Below are 21,124 nucleotides of genomic sequence, written 5' to 3'. Positions count from 1 at the left end.
TCATTGTGCAAGTTCCAAAGGAAATGAATGGAGAAGTAACGACATTGCCCCACATGTGCTGAGCCCTTACTGGAAGTTGCTGTCCTTCGTTTTAAATTATTTCACATTGGAAATAGTTTGAAACCTGACATGACTGGAGAAGAGCTACTCGCCAGCTTGTCGCTGATCAGATCAATGACATCGAAGTGCTGTGACATGTACCTCCAGTTACAAGCATGAATCCACTGCCAGGAGCTCAGAGCTCCAAGTTTAGCCTTTTTACTGCTTCACACTGCGTTAGACTCAAAGTAATAAGTCCTCTCATGTCAAAGTGGGAAAGGCAAGCCAGCTAGTTCTTTCCTGCAAGTCACAATGTTGTTCAGCATCATATTTCTGTTAGCAGGATGAACTTTCTGTCTGACAACAACCTAGCAGCTCAACAAAATGGTCCAGAGGGGTGTGAATGCAAGGAGATCAGCTCAAACTGGGCTGCAGGACATTTGTGGGAGGAAAGGGAAATTTAGGAAGCAGGACAGAGTTTTCATATGAGAAGCAGGAAGGCTTTGGCCCACTATGAGAGTTTTATCAGAACTCCGTAATGATTCTCCAAACTGAAAGATGTTAACTATAAAGGTAAGTGAGCTGAGCATGCTGCATGTACCTCATTTTACTACTCCCCACATTCATACAGGACATTCTTCCTAACTGCATTTAACCATCTTTTAAATGCACATAGGTGGTAACATCAGGTGACTTATTGTCAGAGGAAGCTGCAATTTGACACACTCATGCATCAGCTGGTAAATGACTGCTCTTCTCTGAAAAGTCATGTTTGACACGACTCTCATTAATGTGAATGCCCATGGGGCCATTTAGCATTTTGTGAAAATAAATTCAGCCTTGTGACTGGATGAAAGTACTTCAGACCAAGAGATTTGAATGCTATGACTTTTGATCTTTGTAGCATTTAAACTTTTCAAATCATTCAAGTTTTTGTCAATTTTTAAAATCTGTTCCTGTGATTGGACAAAAGAGAAAACGCAGCTCAGCGATTGGTCGATTTTCTACACTGGTACACAGGTACGCATTGGTATACATGGGACGGGTTCAAATCCAGTCTTAAACATTGTACACTTTAATGGTATGTCAGTTATGCACACAGAGGGCTGTGGACTGATCTGATCAAAGAGCTTTGACTTTGGCTGCAAACTGTGCAATTAAAGTGTCTGTCTACATAAATAAGATACATCCTGTGCAATGTCTGTCCTCAGAAGTTCTGCAATTAATACAAAGATTAGTTCAAGATAAAAAAAAAAAAAATAAAAAAAAATATTACAGTTTTGTTATTAAAATGCTTCAAATGAAACAATATTGCTCACGTTGAACAATAAAGTCTTTAACTGATTACACAAGCAGTGTAAGCACAAAATATTAGCATTCCTGCCAGATGTGCAGAAGAGCTGTAGTGGCATCGTGGTAAAATCAATTGCCTCTGTTTCAAAAGGTGATGAGTTCAAATCCAGGTGCTGGATTTTCATAAATCATATCAGATGGTTGTACTTCTTGCCCTTCTACTGATCTATATCTAATAGATCTTGTGTGCTACTTTACACATTTAAATCTTAAACTCTTTTGTCGATTCCACACTGCAGGAAGTTAAAAACAAATTTCCAATGATGTGTAGTGGTTAAAGAAATGGACTCTTGTTCAGATGTTCGTTGGTTCAAATCCCTATGCATTTCCATAATAAATTAAGTTGCAGAGCTGTGCTGCTTCTCCAAATGGTTAGTCAATTGCATATCAATCATTCAGCATAAAAAGGGCATTCACATTTGCTCTTCTGCAAGAAGAGCACTTTTCTAGTTAAACTTTGGATTCATGCAGTAAACAGCAGTCTCACCTGAAGTTTTTTTTTTTTTTATCTGAAATATGCTAAATATTAAACAAAACATATTACTGAAAGCAACTTTCCGCCTGTGTGTTAAGAAATGAATAGTTAGCAGATCATCTTCAGAGCTCTGAAGCTGATCATGGATCAGAAATGGATCTAACATGTTTCGACTAAACCGATAACATACGAGAAAGACATTCACTGCACATCTGGAAGCTGAAGAACAACCTCCTAACCGAAGGAGTCAGGAACTGGAGAAGCGGTTCTGTGACGGCGTTGTTCCTCCTTTGGGGTGGTGTATTGTGCGTCCTCCACCGTGCAGAGATATTTACAGTGGCAGGCAGTATCAATGCAATATTTACAGCGGTTTCTCATGGGTTTCTCGAATGCCAACTTTGCAAGTGGTTTCCACATCCGACTACTCTCAGTCAGCTCAGAATGAGCTCCTTTTAAACCTGAAGCTCCACCACTAAACAGGAAGCTTCCCAATTACCCCGTATCACAAGGACTGTCTTAAGCCCAGTCTGATTCCCACAACAAATCCGCAAAAGGAAAATGATCCACTTTGAATAACCCCATAATCATCATAAGACAAAGGAAAATAAACACAATAATAGATGCGGCGTTCACTGAGTCACGTCACAGTGAGGTGACTGCTGCATTGCTACATGGATTCACGTTTTGAACGCAGCCAGAGCGTTGCCTCGGTTTACACGACTACCATAGGGTGGCCAGATATCACGCTTTGTGCGGGATCGTCCCAGATTTCTATTACTTTTCACACGTCCCACAAAACGGGGCGCTGTCCCGAATTGTTATGACCAGGCTTGACTTTTGTGAAGGAAAAAAAAAAAACAAAAAAAACAAAACAGACTTTTACTAATTGTGTGTGGCAAAATATTTGACGGCTGTCACATCACACCGCCTGCTGATTCAATTGACACGTATGTCAATCAAACTAGGAGGTGGGACTTAATGCACATCTCGGATGCACTGGTAAGTTAGCACCTTATTCCCAACATTAGTAGCGAGACAACTAGGTGTGCAGCCCTCATTATCTGCTAACTGTAGGTGGAATGTCTGGAATACGGCTACAATGCGGTACCGCGGTTGTGCCACTGGTGGCATGCCTGTCCTCGGGTTAACCGTCAGGTAAGTAACGGTGTGTGTGTGTGTGGTATGGCGCTGGTTGGTGGGGTGCGTTGTCACTAACATGTTGCTAATGTGTTGATCTGAAGGCAAACGCAGAAATTGCATCCTAACAAACTGCCTCACATCGTTCGTCCTACCTTGAAACTTTGGAGCTGCTCGGAGGCATCTTTGCTTTGTCTGAGGCAGGAGTTGAAGATGAGGAGCTCGGTGTCTCGCAGCCAGCCCTTCAGCTCCTTGATCCGATCCTCCAGCTGCTCCAGGAGGGAATTAGTCAGCGGGGACAAGGCTGAGCGAGGGTTTTCAGCACCTGCAGACCGGCTACACACCAGCAGACTGTTCACGTCCAATGACTGGTTCTCTTCAGAGGAACGAGCTCCGGAATGCTCCGAGAGAATTCTCTAAGAAAACATGGAGGAGATGGAAAAACAACATGCCAGGACGTCACTGAGGAGGCTGTTGGGTCAATAATCCATCATCATTAGCAACATATCAATCAGTATGTACATCCCCATTATTCAGGTGCATCTAATGAGGGATGTTCCATCCATCCATTATTCTATTCATCTATCCATCCATTAGCCTATTCATCCATCCATCCATCCATCCATCCATTAGTCTATCCATTAGTCTATTCATCCATCCATCCATTAGTCTATCCATCCATCCATCCATTAGTCTATCCATCCATCCATCCATCCATTAGTCTATCCATCCATCCATTAGTCTATCCATCCATCCATCCACTAGTCTATCCATTATTCTATCCATCCATCTATCCATTAGTCTTTTCATCCATCCATCCATTAGTCTATCCATCCATCCATTAGTCTATCCATCCATCCATTAGTCTATCCATCCATCAGTCTATCCATTATTCTATCCATCCATCCATTAGTCTATCATCCATCCATCCATCCATCCATCCATTAGTCTATCCGTCCATTCATCCATCCATCCATTAGTCCATCCATCCATCCATCCATCCATCCATCCATCCATCCATCCATCCATCCATCCATCCATTAGTCTATCCATCCATTCATCCATCCATCCATCCATCCATTAGTCTATCCATCCATCTGTCCATTCGTCCATCCATCATCCAATCAGCTTCTGATAAATGAAGCAGCTCATGACCACACAGCGGAGCTGCCGTGAACTGTCTACATGTGCAGGGGAGGACAGTGGTATGAGACGCAGTACCCAGTATAGCAGCACCTGCTTTGTTGTGATGTCATAAACACCTGATCTTACATAAATGCTGATTGTTAGTGTGTATTTTGTTTATTTTTTCTGCATGTTTACATTGTTTGGGAAGAAATGTTTTGTTTTGGGAAATTAAGTCATCAAATGAGACAAAACTGTCTGGAGCACAATAAATAATTTTCAGCCTGCGTCTGTGCAGAGCCAATCAGAATGAGGCTTGGTGTTTAATGGTCTGAAGACTGTCCCTGTCCCAGCAAACCTCTGTCTCATACAAAAGCAGAATTTCACTGCTATTCTGAGAGTTTGCTCTCAGAAATTCTCTCACTGTTGTGTTAAAAGGATGCTGCTGCTGTGTGAAGCTAACTGCTGTTTTCCAGCTGCGCACAGATCAGATGCTAATTCTGAGCTTTTCAGCAGCTTCGTGTCTGACAGAAACTCACACCTAAAACAAAACATCACTTACACACAAACACAAGCTGAGGGACGGCGTGGTGAAGAGCTCTTCATCTTTCACGTCAGAGCGGCTCAGACTGAGCAGCAACAAAACAGTGTGTGTGTGTGTGTGTCTGAGACTTCTTCATAGTGCGTTCCTGTAAGAAACTCAGCAGAGTCATTTTCCAACTCCAGTTGATCAAACACAGCAAGCCTGAGAGAGACCACTCCCCACCTGATCTCAACATGTGCCTCAGTGAGCTCATGCTACAATGCATTGTGGTCTATATTGACCCGTCCAGTGAGCATCGACGCTCACTACTTTTCCAGATGCATTGTGGGTAATTCTGAGTGCAGCACTGGTTTCTTGCTGGACAGTTGGAGATCCCTTTGTTTGAGCAGCTCTTGCAACCCCAACTTCTGCCTTATTACTTCCTGAGGCGACAAAGTGCTGCTTTGCATCTATGCCGCAGGTTGTCAAATGTTTCCACCTGACAGGGGCTGTAGCACAGTCGACACATTCAAAAGGGTTTTCCACCAAATTTAAAGACTATTAAATTGAGATTATTCTGTTAATAACCGCAGGCGTTTGCGTCTGTCCACAGGATTCAGCTGAGTTTATACAATACAAAGATCTCGGCTGAGCAAGCTGATAAACCGTCAGATATGTGGGGGGGAGAAGCAGGGATGATGGTGAGTGAAGACAGCACACCAGCATCACCTCTCCTCACCCATTTAAACGGATCAGTAGCACATTCCAGGCATCATGCGTGAGAAAAATCCCCAAAACAACCAATGTTGCCCATTCCCTTGAGCGGAAGGTTCCCAAACCTTGGCGAGTTTCTGGGCAAGATGTAGAGAAGTTAAACCGCCACCAGGCCTCGGGCCTCGTGTGCTTGGCCGACGTTACATTTCTGTTCAGACCAAGGCAAAGAGATGGAGGAGGAAAGGTTGCAGGTTCTAGTGGAGAACAACAACAAGAAGCAGCTTGACTGGCTGCATATGGCTTTGCTTCACATGGATGTTATTCTGTCCACTTCCCTTCTCTGCAGGGTATAAAAGACAAGACCTGGTTCCCTTGAAGACCCTCAGGTACGTCCTCATATCGCCGACAGGCTCTGCGTCAGGTTCTGCATTAGGCTCTGGGTCAGGCTCTGCGTCAGGCTTTGCTAGTGGGATTGCTTCCATGCACTGCTGGCCGTGTTTGGGAAAACCTTCAAACTGCTTCACGAAGCGGTGCACATGTTGGTGAGAAAAGTGTTGCTTCTACTGACTAAACCTGGAATTTAAAGGCATGTTTAGTTTGACTGAACGACGCGCTTAACGCTGAGCTGCAGCTGGAAAAACGTTGACGTACTTTACGGTTTCTCAGAAATGCATCAATATGAAGGAAAAGTAAAAACAGAGGTTCATTAACATCTGGAAGACTAAATGAAAGTAGAATAATTCCTTTTGGAGTGAAACTGGAAGTGTTTTCTCTACTGCACCTTAATGATTGATCGTTTTGATCATTTGAGAAATTTGCGTTTCCGCAGTGCAGACAGTCCTGGTGTGTTGCTTGGAACACTGTGAAACATGGAATATCTGACTTCTTCTAATCCTCACCGGACTGAAAGATGGTGTAGCTCAGAGCTGATCCTGAAAGAGCTCCGCATGGGTTCCTGTCGCTGATTTGCATGTGCATGCATTTCCACAAAAGGCATTGAGTCTGGAATAAAGCAGCAATTCTCCCCCCTAAGTGGAAACACTGCTTTCGCTTTACTCTGGTGGGAAAAAGTAGCCCATCAGACGATACAGAGGGGGGCCACGATGGAAACCCCCTGACTGGTGAAATGTGCAGCTACCTTTGTGTTCAGATGAAGCGGCAGCTATTAGTGTGTGGTTGGTTTCACAGAAAGTTATGGAAGGAGCCAGACTGTTGCATGAACACATAATGACAGGAACAATTAACTGAGAAGTTCCAGGAGGCAGCCCACCCCCATACACACACATCCCATTTCTGCTTATATCTGCATTTCTACTATGGGCTGATGTATCTGACCCTACACAGGACCCGTAGTTCATCCTTCATGGTCAAATTACAAGAACAGATGTAAAATAAGAGGCATAGAACAGAAAGAGGTTTGCTTCATTGTTTCCATCAGGATGTCTCCCGTAATGTCCGTTTTCTGCCTGAAGCGTGTAAACAAACCCGTTCTGCATACCGTACACACCTCGCCGTCCTCATGCATGCAGGCTGACCTTCAACAGCTGCGGAAAACATGGAAGGGGAGGGCTCTTTTCCCAAAACCCAAAAAAGGAAAGATCAAATCTTATTCACTACAGCTTTGTTTTCCTCATCACCCCAGCCGTGCACACGCACACCAGCGCTTCGTCATAAATTCTTCATTAGACCGTGATAGTTCAGAGGCGAGACACAGGACATCAATTCCAGTTAATTCCCAATTTGTGTCAGAGCAGCAGATGCCGACGCAAGCATGGATCTGGATTTTTAATATGCTACCGAGACGCCATGTTGGAAAAGGTGGCAAGACAGGATGGATGGAGGAGGGGTTGGGGGCGGGGCGGGGCGGGCGGGCGGTGGAGAGGTTAAGTGGGACCTCTGACGTACAGTGGAAACATCTTAGTAAAAACATGTGAAAGCGATTAAAGAGAAAAAGAGAAGAGGAGGAATACGTGCTGGTGAAAGCAAGCTGGAGCTGGTGATGGTGATGGGGACAGGTGTGGAGAAGTGAGGAAGATGAGAGGACAGAGAAGGAAGATGAAAAAAGCTCCACTGGTTGATAAAACAGCAGCAGAGCGACTGTGCTCATGAGGCAGGCAGTGCTGGTTAAACCCACAGCGACGGCAGCATGGATCCACATTTTCTTTTGTTTTGTTTTTTTTGCAATCCACGTTTTTTTTTTTGTTTTTTTTTTCCATTCTAGATTGCGCCATCTGATGGCAGCAGATTGTCGTAGCTCTGACTTGCTATCTGGATTTTTTAAAAGTACAAACTCTTCTCACATCAATATTACCTCAAATTAGGTATTTTTTATGAGGATTTCATGCCGGTTTGGAGGGTGTGCTGCAAGGAAAATTTTTCTGCATATTTTTGCTCTCGCACTACTTGTTATGATGAGTCTCCATGGCATGGAAAGACTTGTTTACAATCGGGATCAACTGATTAACCTCTCCCAAATCAGGATTATCAGCGAAACAACACATCAAATCCCAATGGAGTTGAAAAGAAAGAGAAGAGGATGCAGAGCGGGAGTCAGACAGAGGAAAAAGCGATGAAGATTTAAACCATTTCTCCTGACCGTCTTAATGGGTAATGTGAGATTGCTAGCTAACAAAACGGACGAGCTCGAGATGCTAACAAGGTCTCAGAAAGAATACAGAGAGTTCAGTATTATGTGCGTCACCAAGACATGGCTGCATGAACACATCCCTGACTGTAATGTGTCTGTACCGGGCTTTAAAACGGTCCGTGCAGACCACAGTAGACAACACAGCGGAAAGCTAAAGGGTGGTGGAATTGCAGTGCTGGTTAACCAGCGTTGGTGTCATCCTGGACATGTTACTGTCAAGGAGAAGATATGCACAAGGGACATGGAACAGTTAGCTGTGAGCTTCCGTCCATATTATTTACCCAGAGAGTTTACCTGTGTTATTCTGGTAGCGGTTTATATAATACCTGGTACCGCACCAGACACAGCCTGTGACGTCATCAGCTCCGTCGTTGCTCAGCTACAAACACAGCATCCAAACTCATTCATGGCGATCTCTGGAGACTTCAACAACGTCTCCCTCTCTGCAACTCTACCAACATTCCAGCAGTTTGTCAGCTGCTCCACCAGAGAAAATAAGATGTTGGACAAATATGAATAATGGATACAGTTGTTCTGCCCTGCCTCCTCTAGGAAGATCTGACCATAATCTGGTTCTTCTCACCTCCACCTACAAGCCCATCGTTCAGCAGCAACCAGTCATCACAAAGACTATCAAAATCTGGTCTGCTGAAGCTGAAGATGCTCTTAGAGGAGGCTTTGAGGCTACAGACTTGAACGTCCTCTGTGAACCTCATGGAGACGACATCAATGCCATGACTGAGTGTGTGACAGATTACATAAACTTCTGTGTGGACAGCATCGTCCCAATAACAAACCCTGGATCACCAGTGACCTGAAAAAGCTGCTGAACATCAAAAAGAAAGCCTTCAGGGATGGAGACAGGGAGTTATCGAGGGCAACACAAAAACAACTTAAAACAAAAACTAAGAAGTGCAAGGAGGACTACAGGAAGAAGTTAGAAAGTCAGCTCCAGCAGAATAATGTGAGGGATGTGTGGTCTGGAATGAAGTTCACCCCCTACCTCCAGCCCAACAGACCACACACCCTCCATAAGCCCACTGCTTTCCTGTCACGCCTCCAATCTGTCACCCTGCAGCTCAGTCATGGACCAGAACACAGCTTCATCTCCCTCCACATCAGGACATCCTGAGACCTCCACCTTGTTTGTCTCCTGCAATCAGGTTATGAAGCAACTTGAGAAACTGAACCTGAACCAGACTGCAGGTCCAGATGGTGTCAGTCCCAGAGTTCTCAAGACCAAAACAACTATGTCCGATTCTCCAGCACCTTTTCAACACCAGTCTGAGACAAAATAGAGTCCCAGTGCTGTGGAAAACCTCCTGCCTTGTTCCAGTGCCTAAAAAAACACAACCAGCTGAACCAAGTGACTACAGACCAGTTGTCCTGACATCTCACATCATGAAAGTTTTGGAGAGACTCTTACTGGCTCACCTCAACAAGCAAGTAAACACCTTTCAGGACCCATCACAGTTTGCATATCGTAATGGACTTGGGGTTGAAGATGCCATCATATACCTGCTCCAGAGAGCACACTCTCATCTGGACCATTCAGGCAGCACTCTTAGGGTCATGTTGTTTGATTTCTCAAGTGCTTTTAATACCATTCAGCTGCTTTGTTATGTGAGAAGCTCCATAAATTCCAGGTGGATACTTCCACAACCACCTGGATCTATGACTACCTCACAAACAGACCCCAGTTTGTGAGACTGAAAGGTTGTGTGTCTCAGATGGAGGTCAGCAGCACTGGTGCACCACAAGGAACTGTACTCTGGCCATTCCTCTTCACTCTGTACACCTCAGACTTCCAGTACAACTCTGAGTCCTGTCATCTGCAGAAATACTCTGATGACTCTGCAGTTGTGGGGTGTATCAGGGATGGACAAGAAGCAGAGTACAGAGAACTGGTCAGTCAGTTTGTTAAAAGGTGCGGTGACAATCATCTCATATTAAATAGCAGCAAAACAAAAGAGATGATTGTTGACTTCAGGAGGAACAAGAATAAACAAAGCACTGTTTCCATCCTGGGAGAGGAGGTGGAGGTGGTGGAGGAATACCAGTATCTTGGAGTTCAGCTGGACAACAAACTGGACTGGAAATGCAACACTGACTACATCTACAAGAAAGGTCAGAACAGACTGTACTTCTTAAGGAAGCTGAGATGGTTTAACGTCTGCACCAAGATGTTGAATATCTTCTATAAGTCTGTTGTGGAGAGTGCAGTCAGCTTTGCAGCATCTGCTGGGGTAGTAGCATCAGAACCAGAGACTTGAAGAGAATCAACAAACTGATCAAGAAAGCTGCTTCTGTGCTTGGAGTAACTCTGGAGCCGCTGGAGCTGATTGTCCAAAGAAGAATGCTGCACAAGCTGATGAAGATGATGGAGGATTCTTCACACCCTCTCCACAACACAGTGATGAAACAACAAAGTGTGTTCAGTGAGAGGCTTCTTCAGGTCCGATGTAAGACTGAACGATACAGAAGCTCATTCCTGCCAGCAGCCATCAGCCTCAGGAACAAGACCTCCTCTAGTTAATTAATATTATATACTACAACACTGAATTTCCCTTTGGGGATTAATAAAGTACTTTTCATATAATTTAATTTCATGATGGTTCCAGCAGATTCTGAATATTCCTGGATGTGGAGCTGAAATGGAGACTCATCAGACCATTTCTTGTTCAGTTCTGGTGATTCTGTGTTAATTGTAGCCTCACTTACCAACGTCTCAAAGTTACTCAAGTTCTCTTCCTCATCCTGATATTTTTATGCACGCCATTGGCTGGAAGGAGATTACTGCTAACAGCAGGGGAGCAGGTGAAGATGGTAAATTGGCATCTGGCTTTACAGGGAATTTAATCAGACATATTTTTTGCTGTGGTTTGGGACCAGAACCAGGAAGCAGCTCATATGTCAGACGTTTTTCTGTCCATCTCAGATTTTGAATCCACCTGCAGATTGTCCCACATACAAGACATGTCTGTCCTGTGTGAGGCAACCATAGACTGTATATAAAAGATGGGCGGAGCCTCCGCGATGTCACCCGCAGGTTTCTGAAGATCTGAATTGAAGCTCGGTGGGCGGTTCCTACCATCACCATCTTGGCAGGGGCATGTGCGTCGTCTCACCCGGAAAATACAAATATGGGCAAAGAGGTGGAGCTGAGAGGGGCACTGTGAGTGTCACGGTGGATGATTGATATAGAGCAATCTGTAGCTAAGAGCTAACCGAGCTAACCCCGAGATAACGGGAGCTAACCAGCTAACGGAGGTAAGCGGGCTAAACCTAAGTCACGTTGTTAACTGGATAAAAACCGCGGTTGTTCTACGTTCTTCTGACTTGAAGCAGGAGATCGGGTACCTGTCAATCAAAAGGACACGCCCCTAAATATGACGAACTTTGATGTGAGATTTCTCCTGAACAGACTAGTTAAAAAAAAACAACACTGTAAACATTAGGCTGTAAACGTGTTTATTTCTGGTGTAAACATGTTTTTTCTGCTGTGAACATGTTTATTTCTGGTGTAAACATATTTATTTCTGGTGTAAACATGTTTTTTCTGCTGTGAACATGTTTATTTCTGCTGTGAAGTTGGTCTTTTTAACATGGGAGTCTATGGGGATTTTTTTGGAGCCCCTAGTGGATGAGGGGGGAACTGAAATTTTTTTAACTTCTGCAAAGGCTTCACGTTTTACAGCAGGAGGCTCCGCCCATCTTCCATACATGGTCTATGGATGTAATGCAGTGTTGGAGCCTTACAACACACTCATTCAGCGCAACAATATCATTCACTGCAATACGAACCTCCTCTTCAGGGTGACTAAGGTTACTAATTGGTTACTAGGCCATGTCTACCTCACCGTCATACAGATAACTTGTTACACTCACCGACTACCTTCATCCAGACCTCCATCATGCAGAGCGGGGACGTAAAGAGATAGATAGCGTGCTTAAAATTCCGACTTTAAGGATTTAATGGAAAACAATTGCAACTAGATAACCCTTAGCGGACGTGATGTGAGCAGGTCTTCCTTCACTTTGGAAGTTAGAGATAAGGTTGAGTCTGAGTGTGTAACTCCCGTCGCCTGGTGACACACATACAGACTGTCATATTTATGTGTGTGTGTGTGTGTGTGTGTGTGTGTGTGTGTGTGTGTGTGTGTGTGTGTGTGTGTGTGTGTGTGTGTGTGTGTGTGTGTGAAACAATGTTCTGATTCCAAATCTCTGCTTGTCAGTAATAGAAGTTTAATCACAGTCTGGTTACTGTGGCGGAAACTCAGAGAAGGACAATTAGAGACAGAGAGGAAGACTCATCTGCTGCTGCTGTTTCATTTCTGAAATGAAATCAGTCTCACTGAGGATGATACGTATGTTAATGTAGACACACACACACCTCTGAGGAGTTAAGCTGTGTGTGTGTGTGTGTGTGTGTGTGTGTGTGTGTGTGAGGTGTTTGCCCGTGGAAGCTCAGATGTGCCACATGCTCGACAGGAGATGGTTTGTTTCTTCAGAGGAACAAAGTCACTTTGTGTCATTGCAGCCTCCTGACGAGGCGTCACCAGCTGTCACCGCGCAACAGACGGGACAGATTCCCGGCACACAGGGAAAAACTGGGAAGCTCGGCCAAAGTGCCCATTAGCAAGGCACCAACATGGGAGATGGCATACCAAACGTTTATTTTACCTCCATTCCAAGTTCAGTAGTTTGTAGTTAGCCGTCCATACATCCATCCATCCATCCTTCCATCAATCATCCATCCATCCTTCCATCAATCCTTCCATCCATCATCCATCAATCCTTCCATCCATCATCCATCAATCCTTCCATCCATCATCCATCCATCCATCCATCATCCATCATCCATCATCCATCCATTCTTCCATCCTTCCATCCATCATCCATCCATCCATCTATCCTTCCATCCATCATCCGTACATTCCACATCATTGTACCTGCATGGTTCCTAATTACTGCTCATTAACCTAAACCTGTGTGTGTGTGTTTGTGTGTATGTGTGTGTGTGTGTGTGTGTGTGTGTGTGTGTGTATGTGTGTGTGTGTTAGTGTGTGTGAGTTAGTATGTGTGTGCGTGAGTTACCTCCAGTTGCCTCCATGTGTATGTCAGGTTGTGTATTCTTGTGCTGAAGTTGCTGGGCAGCTGCGTTCCGCTCCTCTTCAGGGATGAAGCTTGGCCCAGCAGGCTGGTCTTCCTGCTCTCCATCAGCATCAGCTCAGCATGGCTGCTCTGGAGACGACGGAGAACACACACACACACACACACACACACACGTGTCAGCAGGTATGTCCACACACAGTCACACTGTGTGACCAGTGTGACAACATCCCGTCTGAACATGTGATGTTCCTGCTGGTTCAGCAGTCTTCATCTCCTCCGCTGGACTCCAGATCCTCAAGGCTCCTCAGAGTCCCAGACTTCCTCCCTCGCTGCAATCCCACATTTATGAGACATCTCTTTAAACACCTTTGTGTTTCTGTTTGCAGCTTGACGGCCGCCTTGTCCATCTGTCCCGCCTCTCTCCTGATGGCGGGACACACCATACCTTATCTGGACCGCCTGCTTTGGTCTTTTCCTTTTTCCTGATTTCATCCCAACTGAGTTGAATGTGGAGACTTCTTTATTCCCTTTGCTGTAAAAGCTTCACCCCCCCCTTTAGGTTTTTGGTTTCATTTCCCATCTCTCTGTTCTCTTTCTCCTCTTTTCATTTTCTGCATCGATAGTTACTTGATGCTACTTTTCCCTTGTCGTTTATCATTAACGCCGAGCTCCATTTGAATATTTAAATGTCTCCTCTCTGTGCACGTGTGTGTCTGTGTATGTGTGTGTTTGTGTGTCTGTGTGTGTGTCTGTGTGTGTGTGTTTGTGTGTCTGTGTGTGTGTCTGATTGTGTGTGTGTGTGTGTGTGTGTCTGTGTGTGTGTCTGTGTGTGTGTGTGTGTGTGTCTGTGTGTGTGCACGTGTGTGTTTTTGCTGCGCTGTCATCAAAGAGGCGGCGGCCATTTTTCAACGTCAACGATCCTGATGGAGATGCCATCTCTCGGCGCTTCACGCCATCCATCCCCTTCACTTAGCTAACAGCCGCGGCGTGAAGAAGGAGGGATCACCAGGAGGAAACGGAGGAGTGGAAGGTAAACATGTCGGCGTCACATTCTTCTCACTCTCAGGAAATTATACGATTTACCCGCTGATGGTAAATATTGATTTAAAAAGGGGACATGGGGGGGGGGGGGGGGGGGGGGTAGACACACCGATTAAAATGTTTGAGATTAGTGCCTCCAGTCCATGGCTGGAGAAGCACCTGGAGGACAGGCAGACATGGCGGGAAGAGACGCTGTGAGACGCAGCTGGTGGACGAGGGATGGAAAGACAGGAAGCGGACATGAAGACAGGTAGTCCAGGAGACGTGGAAAGACACGAAGACAGGTAGTCCAGGAGACATGAGGAAAGACAGGAAGCGGACATGAAGACAGGTAGTCCAGGAGATGTGGAAAGACATGAAGACAGGTAGTCCAGGAGATGTAAGGAAAGAAATGAAGACAGGTAGTCCAGGAGACGTGGAAAGACATGAAGACAGGTAGTCCAGGAGACATGAGGAAAGACAGGAAGCGGACATGAAGACAGGTAGTCCAGGAGATGTGGAAAGACATGAAGACAGGTAGTCCAGGAGACGTAAGGAAAGACATGAAGACAGGTAGTCCATGAACGAGGAGCCGCTGGACAGACGTGAACGTGACCAAAAACCAGGAAAATAAAGGAATTTTTCACTCTTCATGAACAATGATAACTATAAATGTTGCTTCGCCTTGAATCCCAGAGATTCTCTTCGGCTGTTCTTCAACTGCTGAGACGAGAAAACAGAACGCGGCATCACCAGGCCTCGTCCCCAGCAGACGACTGTCCTGCATGGTACTGGTCCCCAACCAGCTGTCAGACTGGAACCAGTAAAGGTCTAAATGGACACCAAAAACAAGGGTTTGTCCTTCTTCCCAAACGCTGACGTCATTGTCAGGCAACGTCAGTAAATCAATACATATGTCAAAGCCAGACTCAATAATCAATAAGCTTCAGAAAGTAAAGCGGGAATACCGCAGCAGTGTTACGTGTCCGGCCGCCACCACCGAAGAAGAATCAGCATCATGAGCAGCAACTGTGTCAGATGGAGCCAAATCTCTGAGGAATGTTTCCACCTTGTTCCATCTTCCACAGCAAGCGTTAGAAAGGAGTTCTGACCCGGAACCAGGAGGTGTTCCTGAAGCCAGAGGCAGGAAAAAACCTCTGACTTCCTCATTTCCCAGTCACACAGGACTGCTCCGGTGCTGAAAGGGAACTTTTGGATCAAACTATGCAGGATAAACGCTCTGCAAAGCAGATGGGGGGGGGGGGGGGGGGGGGTAATGATGGCGAGGGGTGTGGAGAAGAGGAGGAGAAAATCAACAAGCAATCATAAGTTTAATTTAGTCTCCATATTAATGAGCACGGAGCTGAGATGTCAGCAGAAATGCAGCCATACATGAAAAACATCTCATGCATTTTGAACAGTCTTTTTTTCTGCGTCTTCTCACATCTGATCCACCAAACGAGGGATGTTTGCCAAACCAGCAGACGACTCGCTGCCGAGTTTGGGGCAGTGATAAGGAAATAAATATGTATATTGTAAAGACAATAAATACATTTATGAGAGTGACTTTTAACCACTTTTATACTTCATGGAACATGGCAGCTGCAGGGTGAAGCTTTGTTCCGGTGAACTGTGCTGCCGTTGGAGTCATTATTCTGAACCAGTCCAGATCAACCCGTCTCCTCTTCCACACCTTTTACCATTCAAGATTCTTCGTCATCTTGTACTAATCATAACTGAAGCAAAACGGCTCCTCTGACAGAGCAAAAAACAGATCCTGATGAAAGCCTTGCTGAGGAAAAGGAAGCTTAAGTCAGAGGACATTTAAGCTGAAAGGCAGTACGAAGGAGACGTTCACACATTGCTGCATGAAGCGCTGCAGAAAGCTGCTGCTGTCTGAAGCATCAAACTGCTTCTGTAGGGAGAGGACGTTTCCACGCATCTTGCCCAAAATGTCCAAAGTAAACGTTTTGTGTCTTCACAGAATCATGCCTAAAAGTCTGGACTCTCTGTGTGGCCAACGTAACACCCGGCCAGAGGGACGTCCGCTGTTTTCCTGCTCCAACACACCTTACTGTGTCCATGAATGGATGTCTCCATCAGCTTGTTGTCAAGTTATCTACAATAGTAAAATACTACCGGACCTTCACAGCGGGGATTTGCTGCACATTCAGTCTGACGCTGCAGGTCTCGGACGTGTCACTTCGACCAGCAACATCCCATCTGGAGCAGACTTCATCAATACATCGATCTCCCAGCGTCTCCAGGGCCGAAACAGAAGTCATCAGAGCCTCTTTAAAAAGAGCAAGCTGACGTGATGCTGCAGAACTGTATGCTGGTATCGGTGCGTACTCCATCCTGGACCTTCAGCAGGACGTCTCTCATGGGCTCCAGACTACAGGAACCACTTCGTGGTGGCATCAGCTTCTGCAGCAAACAGGCTGGAGGGTGTGACCTGCAGGACCGGGACCAGGACTGACCGGTGGATCTGGTCCTGCAGTACCGGGACCGAGGACTGACCGGTGGATCTGGTCCTGCAAGACCGGGACCGAGGAATGACCGGTGGATCTGGTCCGGTGGATCTGGTTGGTGGATCTGGTCCTGTAGGACCAGGACTGACCGGTGGATCTGGTCCTGCAGGACAGGGACTGAGGACTGACCGGTGGATCTGGTCCTGCAGGACAGGGACTGAGGACTGACCGGTGGATCTGGTCCTGCAGGATCAGGACTGAGGACTGATCGGTGGATCTGGTCCAGTAAGATCAGGACTGAGGACTGACCAGTGGATCTGGTCCAGCAGGACCAGGACTGAGGATCTGGTCCTGCAGGACTGGGACTGAGGACTGACCGGTGGATCTGGTCCTGCAGGATCAGGACTGAGGACTGACCGGTGGATCTGGTCCTGCAGGATCAGGACTGAGGACTGATCGATGGATCTGGTCCAGTAAGATCAGGACTGAGGACTGACCAGTGGATCTGGTCCAGCAGGACCAGGACTGAGGATCTGGTCCTGCAGGACTGGGACTGAGGACTGACCGGTGGATCTGGTCCTGCAGGACCAGGACTGAGGACTGACCAGTGGATCTGGTGGTAGGGAACCAGTAACAGACAGGAGACCAGTTCCAGTGGAGTGATGCCAGACTGATGTGGATCTAACTAGTTTCTATCATGGAGGAACTGGGAGACTGAAGACGACCCGCTCCAGTAGTGTGGACAGCCGGTAGTTTCCAACCTGGACTGGGTTGAGTGTGGGTTTCTTCAGCAGCGGGGTGACCCAAGCTTGCTGGAAAACAGCGGATTCCAGAGAGGAGATGATAATATGGGTCACTGCAAATTGATTGGAGGTAAAATGCTCTGCAGGATGTCCATAGGGACCGGATCAAGAGGACAGCTAGTGGCTTTAGAGTTGACTAGAAGTTTAGAGACTTGGTCCTCATTCAGAGGGCAGAAAGAGCAAAGTGAGGCACCACTAGCTGGATGTGGTGGACTGAGCTGGTCAGGCTCAGAGAACTGATTACTGATGGTTTCAGTAAAACAGGAAGCCAACATGTCTGCAGTCAGCGTGGCGGGAGGCTGAGCAGTTGCTGGAGAAAGAAGACAGTTAAAGGCCATGAACAGCTGCTGTGTGTTGGGAGCATTGTGGATCTGGTTCTGATAAAAGTCTATGTTGGCAGCTGTCAGGCTGGATGTGAAGACTGAGAGGTTCTGACTCTGACAAGTCAGGGACTTCTTTTCTTTCTGCTGGCCTGAGACCTGCTCTGTGACGTCTTAGAACCTCAGTGAGCCATGGACTGGGAGGATTTAGTCTGGCTGCTTTAGACAGCAGAGGACAGAGTTTGTCCAGAGAGGAGGCCAGAGAGGAGCAGAGTGTTTCTGGAGCCTCATTAACAGACAGGAAGGAGGAGCCTGAGTGGGAAGGGATGCTAGAGGAAACCTGCTCACACAGCTGTGTAGGGGTGACACATCTCAGCTTTCTGTGCTAGGAAACCAGCTTTGGAGCCTCCTGAGTGTCATGAGGAAGGAGGGCTGAGAATGTGACCAGGAGGTGGTCTGAAAGGAGCAGGGGGGGACTGGCAGATCGGCTGTGGACCAGCAGCTGTTCTACTGGATGTTCTGCAGCTGGGACTGGGATCACTCTGCAACCTGTAACTGGGTTCAGTGGGGACAGATCATGGGTGTTCCATCCCTTGCCTGTAGGGGGCGCCGAAGAGCAGATAAGGTGAAGCGACGCCATGTTAACACATGACTGATCTTCAGCGCAGTGACCAGTGCAATGCAAGCTGAGCCCACAGGTTGGAGTTAGTGGTAAAATCCCAGTAGACTACTGGTTTCCAACTGCATGTCTCATTTACTCTGTAGGCAGCACTGACTCCGGACCACATGACGTCAGGTAGAGCCTGTCTTCTGTCATGCTGGCTTCTTATTGCTTTCTTTTCTGCAGCTTCATGTTGAAATTTGTCAGAAGTGAAGTGATATTTGCAGCAGCCGTGTGTGTGTGTGTGTGTGTGTGTGTGTGTGTGTGTGTGTGTGTGTGTGTGTGTGTGTGTGTGTGTGCCGCTCAGCTTGGTTGATTTACTCTGCAGAGTGTTTGTGGCTTTGTGGATTTATGCCACAGCTAAGTTGCAAACAAACCAGCTGTTGTTTCTGTTCTTCCACCCCCCCACCCCCCTTTTTGTCTCAACAGACTTGTTGAGATTTCGACCCCCCAGCAAAATACACAACCTGAAAAACACACAGAATCACACAGGACTGCTGCAGGGCTGAATAGCAAGCTGTCTCTACCGGCCAGTCAAACGGCTCATTCATCTGGTTTCCATGGTGACAGTTAAAAACGCTGCCTCGTTCAGAAAGACAGAAAGCTCATTCGGTCACAAAGAAACTTCCAGAAACTCAGGTTTTATGTAGATGTTGAACAAAAGAAGGAAATTCTGAAAACAGAAAATATCCTCGTTGTGACATAAAAGATCGGGATGGTGGGAGACCGGGATGGTGGGGGATCGGGATGGTGGGGGATCGGGATGGTGGGGGACCGGGATGGTGGGAGACCGGGATGGTGGGGGATCGGGATGGTGGGGGACCGGGATGGTGGGGGATCGGGATGGTGGGGGACCGGGATGGTGGGAGACCGGGATGGTGGGGGACCGGGATGGTGGGAGACCGTGATGGTGGGGGATCGGGATGGTGGGGGACCGGGATGGTGGGAGACCGGGATGGTGGGGGACCGGGATGGTGGGGGATCGGGATGGTGGGAGACCGGGATGGTGGGGGACCGGGATGGTGGGGGATCGTGATGGTGGGGGACCGGGATGGTGGGGGATCGGGATGGTGGGAGACCGGGATGGTGGGGGACCGGGATGGTGGGAGACCGTGATGGTGGGGGACCGGGATGGTGGGAGACTGTGATGGTGGGGGACCGGGATGATGGGAGACCGTGATGGTGGGGGACCAGGATGGTGGGGGACCGGGATGGTGGGAGAGTGTGATGGTGGGGGACTGGGATGGTGGGGGACCGGGATGGTGGGAGACTGTGATGGTGGGGGACCGGGATGGTGGGGGACCGGGATGGTGGGAGACCGTGATGGTGGGGGACCGGGATGGTGGGGGACCAATGAAGAGGGTGCCAAGGTCAAATGGAGAGCAGGGTGATGAATGGAGAACACACAGACACAACACACTCACACACACATCCATCATGTGGCTGCATAGCCGAGCTTCAGCGGCTGGAAGCTGATGTTCTGTCTGCACGGCGGCTTTCCCCACATCACAGCTGCACCCTGTCACACTTCAACCCGCCGTGGAAATAACATTTGTTTGGCAGCTGAAATGAAGTATTTGTGATATTACCAGACAACTGCCAACAAAGATCAATAATCTGCATTTTTTTTCCTGAATTTGATCCTTTTAGTGAATCTTTTACCAGAACTGGAGTGCCGTCTGATGCTGCGGTTGTTTTGCTTCTTAAAAACCAAAACAGGACAAATGAGACCAACTGTCTGGACCAGTTTTTCACCCGACCTGGTTTCAGGATCTACTGGACACGCGAGACATCGCTGCTCTGCATCTTCATGTTCTATCTCTGCAGATGGAGCACACAGTGCATTTCCTTACCACAAGCTCTCCCATTGGCCCGACCTTACCTGAAGCAAACAAACACAAAATGTTTTTAGCCATGTCCCATAAGCTCAGCTGTCTTCCTGAATGTAGTGTTTCATCATGACAGAAGGTGTGTTGAGATTGCAGCTTTTTCTGCTGCTGGTCAGTAAACGCTGCAACGGCTGGTCAGATAGCAGTGGATGTGCAGTTACTGACCGCCACACGCCGTTTCCCTCTCTCTACTTCCACATCTAAAGCAGGAAATGTCTGCACGTGGAGATTATCATAAACATGTTCAGTTTGCTGGATAATTGTGTGTGGATTCAAACAAAGACTTTCAAATGCCCAGAAGTTGCTTTAAACACGTGATGAGGCGACTTTCAGCCGGATTGTATGATACAAAGTGTGTTTGAACCTTGGTTCACCTGAACACTGAACTGGTAAAAGAGATGTTGAAGCGGAGCAGGCGTGGTCTGAAGTCTCCTGCTGAAGATCTTTTCCTTTTGTTTTCACGGAAACTCTGCAAACGTTTGGAGCCAACCTTGGCCTGACTTTGGTTTGACGCTCCACGTCAAACTACCTTTGCTTCCGTATCAGATTCCAGCTCATTTCTGTGTGAGAGAGACTTAGTGTCAGACGGCGTTCCTTGGAAGCTGAGGAAGTCTCAGGAGAGACTCGACACAGAGAAGGAAGAGGGGGAGAAAAAGGAGGAAAGTTGGCGAGATGCTGCTGAGTCGTGTCTCTTTGTTCTAAAGCAGATATATCCCCGACTTTATCAAGACTGACAGAACAAACGCACAGGAAACAGCCTCCCACAGGACACATAATCCACACACACACACACACTCACACACACACACACACACACACACACACACACACA

The 21,124-nt window shown here is 47.0% G+C and overlaps 1 protein-coding gene across 1 annotated transcript in view; it reads right to left on the bottom strand.

Annotated features, from left to right (window-relative positions):
• akap6 (A kinase (PRKA) anchor protein 6) overlaps positions 1-21,124 on the bottom strand; it is a gene marked incomplete at its 5' end in the record, with an annotated part of 238,431 nt that overhangs the window by 66,420 nt on the left and 150,887 nt on the right. Inside the window, 2 exons of the mRNA XM_079261663.1 lie at positions 3,160-3,420; positions 13,111-13,257. Coding sequence (XP_079117789.1) covers positions 3,160-3,420; positions 13,111-13,257 — 408 coding nt within the window. The remainder of the gene's footprint in view (positions 1-3,159; positions 3,421-13,110; positions 13,258-21,124) is intronic.

Source organism: Telmatherina bonti, assembly GCF_933228915.1.
Source record: "Telmatherina bonti genome assembly, chromosome: 22".
In the NCBI taxonomy this organism is placed as follows: domain Eukaryota; kingdom Metazoa; phylum Chordata; class Actinopteri; order Atheriniformes; family Telmatherinidae; genus Telmatherina; species Telmatherina bonti.
The sequence above is the reverse complement of the archived record's forward strand: the minus strand, read 5'-3'. Positions and strand labels throughout refer to the sequence as shown.